Genomic DNA, 3,034 nt, shown 5'->3' with positions numbered 1-3,034 from the left:
CACCAGTTACCATCAAGTCTACGCCAACCCATGGGTGACGCCGTGTGTGTCAGAGTAGAGCCAACGCGGTTGGCTGCTTGGTGGCAGAGTGCCAGGGCTTTGGTGGGCTCCAATCCCCACTCTGGCAGGCAGCAGTGGTATGCATTATCCCTTTCTACCACTCAAGGACTCCCGGGCTGTGCCTCTACAGGGATTCAATGGGGGCATGGTGTGGGCACATTCTGTTTTCTTTGTCTATGAGTATGCTTTCAGCTAATTGGAGATTATATATATGAACAGAGTCATCACTGTACCATACTGAACATTCAAAGTCAAGGACGAGCTATCAGGATCACTCTGAAATTCAAGGGCATGCAAACCCAGAGCTTTGAAATTTTTTTATTAAGTGGAGGAGGAAATCCATTCCAGGCACATGCGCTTTATGAGAGGGGGTTAATGCTGTCTCCCAACGAGCAGCAGCTTGCCTTCTACTTCCAGGAAGGACCTCAGGCTAGGAGGTGTTAGGCTCATTATCAATGAGGAAAACGTCTCTGGTGAAGGCAGGGCAATGTCGAGGGCCTGCAGCACCCTTGCTCTCAGAAAGGCGTGGCGTCCAGTCACTGAGCGTTCATCCCACCCCAGACTCCACAGAGAGTGCCAGGGTGGCATAGTGATGGCTGCAAGGTCCGCAGTTGGAGACCACCAGCCACTCTTGGGGGGCGGTAAAGACGGGGCTTTCTACTCCCATAAAGAATTACAGTCTCAGGAACCCAGAAGGGCAGTTCTACCCTGTCCTCTAGGGTCACCCTGAGTTCGAATGACTGCAAGGCACGTGTCTTCTACAATTGGGTCTCATTTCACTTGCACAGCGATCTTAAACAGAGACGTAGGGATCCTTTGATTACTTTCCGGAGAAGGGAAACAGGCTGGGTGCCCTGAACGTCCTGCTGCTCCGTATACCAAAAGAATGTCTAGATAGTGATGGGGTAGTAAGTGGACAATTCTGCTGGACAGGATTGAACAGTGGAATGATTTGTTATATTTACGAATCCCAATTAAAATATTTTTTTAAAGGTGGGGGTGGGGGTGGGGGAATCCTGCGTCGGCCTGAGGCAAAAAATGGCAGCTCTGTGCTCCGTTCCGCCACCTGCTGGAAAGCTGCGGAATACCACGAAGGTCCTCACCTCCAGGAACAAGAAGGCAAACTCACTGCAGATGCAGATCCACCTCACACCTTCCTTCCAAAAGCAGGCCTGTGAGCTCTGGTGGTTGATTCTTTTCCTGCTCAAACCCCTTTTGGCAGAGCTGCCTGGGGCGGTGGAAAGTAGCTTTTCTGTGGGATGAGTGAACCTCATAATTCAATTAAAAACATTTCTTTTTCATTTTAGAAAATGAAGTGCCAGCGCCCACCCCACCCGCAGAAGGTAAGTAAAAACACGGCCTCACATGTCTGGGCTGCAAATAGCGAGGTCACTTGGCTTCCATTGAAGCTTTAACACACTCCTACTGAGAAGTCGGATGACAGTTGAGAAAGGTCTGTAATGATAGTACTGTGTTGTGTCTATGACTCTCAGCCATCTGATTTAGACGGCAATTTACATATGAAAATCGTATGACTGAATCTTACAAATCTCTTCAAGTTATGAAAACACGGCTGCTATACACATGTTTTACACATGCAGGAAACTTAGTGGCTTGCAAGGTGTTTGCACATCTAGCGAAGGGCAAGTAAAATCCATGTCTTTCTTGTGAAAATGGAAATACAACGCCCCATCAAACACCTCCAGGAAACGCCTTAAGACGTTTCCAGGATGTTTCCATGATATCCATGGCTCAATTGTCTACCAGATTTGTGGGGGACAAAAGGAAGGCTCACAATGAAGTGCCTGGCAAATAGAGGCAGCACTTATAGACACACAGTAGGTGGTTTGCTTTTACAATCGCATAGACCTAAGGGAGAGACCAGGACTGGGAGGAGAGCAAGTTCAAGAGAATTGTTAAGCTCCACCTGACCCTTCAGAATCATGTCTGCTGCCCTCCCCCCACCCCCAGCCAAATGGCCCCGAGAGGGAACCAACCAAAATCATGCACATTTTCCCAATGTACCCCTCTCTCATCGCTCTTCCTCTTTGAGCAGGAGACAACATCTCTTCAAGAATTACTCACTAGATATTTATTGTGCACACAACCTTGTTTTAGACGGATACAGAGATATTTACCATTTGGTAGACAGATAGACGAATTCCCTATTCTCAGTTTGCCTACAGTCAGGTAGAATATAAACACAGCCTAGAGAGTGGGTGCAAAGAAATAAGCCACCATCACTACATTTAAATGTCAGGTCAAACTCTAGGCACCGTGACAAGGTTCAGTGTGGGAAATGCAGCTTACTTCCCTGGGCAAGGTGGTATACAGGCAGAGGGTGAGAGCTCACTGCGGGCTGGAACCGCCTGGGTGGAAGGAAACAGTTTGGGGTCATCTTTGTGCAGGAACAAAGGTTAGGGGATACAGGAAAAAAAACTAGAGGTTATGAAACTCTTCCACCCTGGAGATTATTTGATAGGATGATAGTGTAAGAAATCTGTTGATGGGAGCCTTTCTATCCAGTGAAGAATACTAGATTCACACTCAAAACTCCTTACAGAGCGTAGAAGAATATTGCTATGTGTCAACATGGATGAAACAGGCTTGATGCCACATGAATTCAAACGGGATTGTAATGCTCACAATTGAACATCACTTATCCTGTTTCCTTCCTGTCTCCCACCCCAGCCCATCCCTCCGCTTTTCCTAACAGCTTCTGCTGCCTGAACTTTGCCCTTAAGCAATGCTGCCCCTTCTATCCCCGATGGTTGATTCTTTTCAGGAATGTATGCCTTCCTCATGTCCAGGTTTAGTTGTATTAGACCAGGTCTTGAAACCAGTGTGTGTGTGACATTCTTCTCAGGATCTTCTTCCTCGGTATGTTTTCACTTGGCACGTACAGATTTATTTTTACCAACAGTGAACACCTTGAGCACCTACAGACCATTACAGACGTCTTCTTTTTTTTTTT

At 47.1% G+C, this 3,034-nt stretch overlaps 1 protein-coding gene across 1 annotated transcript in view; it reads left to right on the top strand.

Moving 5' to 3' along the window:
* The first annotated feature begins 1,098 nt into the window (after positions 1–1,098).
* Positions 1,099–3,034, top strand: part of MYBPC1 (myosin binding protein C1) — a 79,919-nt gene continuing 77,983 nt past the window's right edge. The window contains exons 1-2 of the mRNA XM_045291264.1: positions 1,099–1,230; positions 1,368–1,403. Of these exons, the coding sequence (XP_045147199.1) occupies positions 1,099–1,230; positions 1,368–1,403 (168 nt within the window). The remainder of the gene's footprint in view (positions 1,231–1,367; positions 1,404–3,034) is intronic.

Source organism: Echinops telfairi, unplaced genomic scaffold (genome assembly GCF_000313985.2).
Source record: "Echinops telfairi isolate 266 unplaced genomic scaffold, ASM31398v2 ScPeMD7_2;HRSCAF=8, whole genome shotgun sequence".
Taxonomy (NCBI): Eukaryota; Metazoa; Chordata; class Mammalia; order Afrosoricida; family Tenrecidae; genus Echinops; species Echinops telfairi.
Note: the sequence above shows the minus strand (reverse complement) of the source record. Positions and strands in the feature narration are given on the sequence as shown.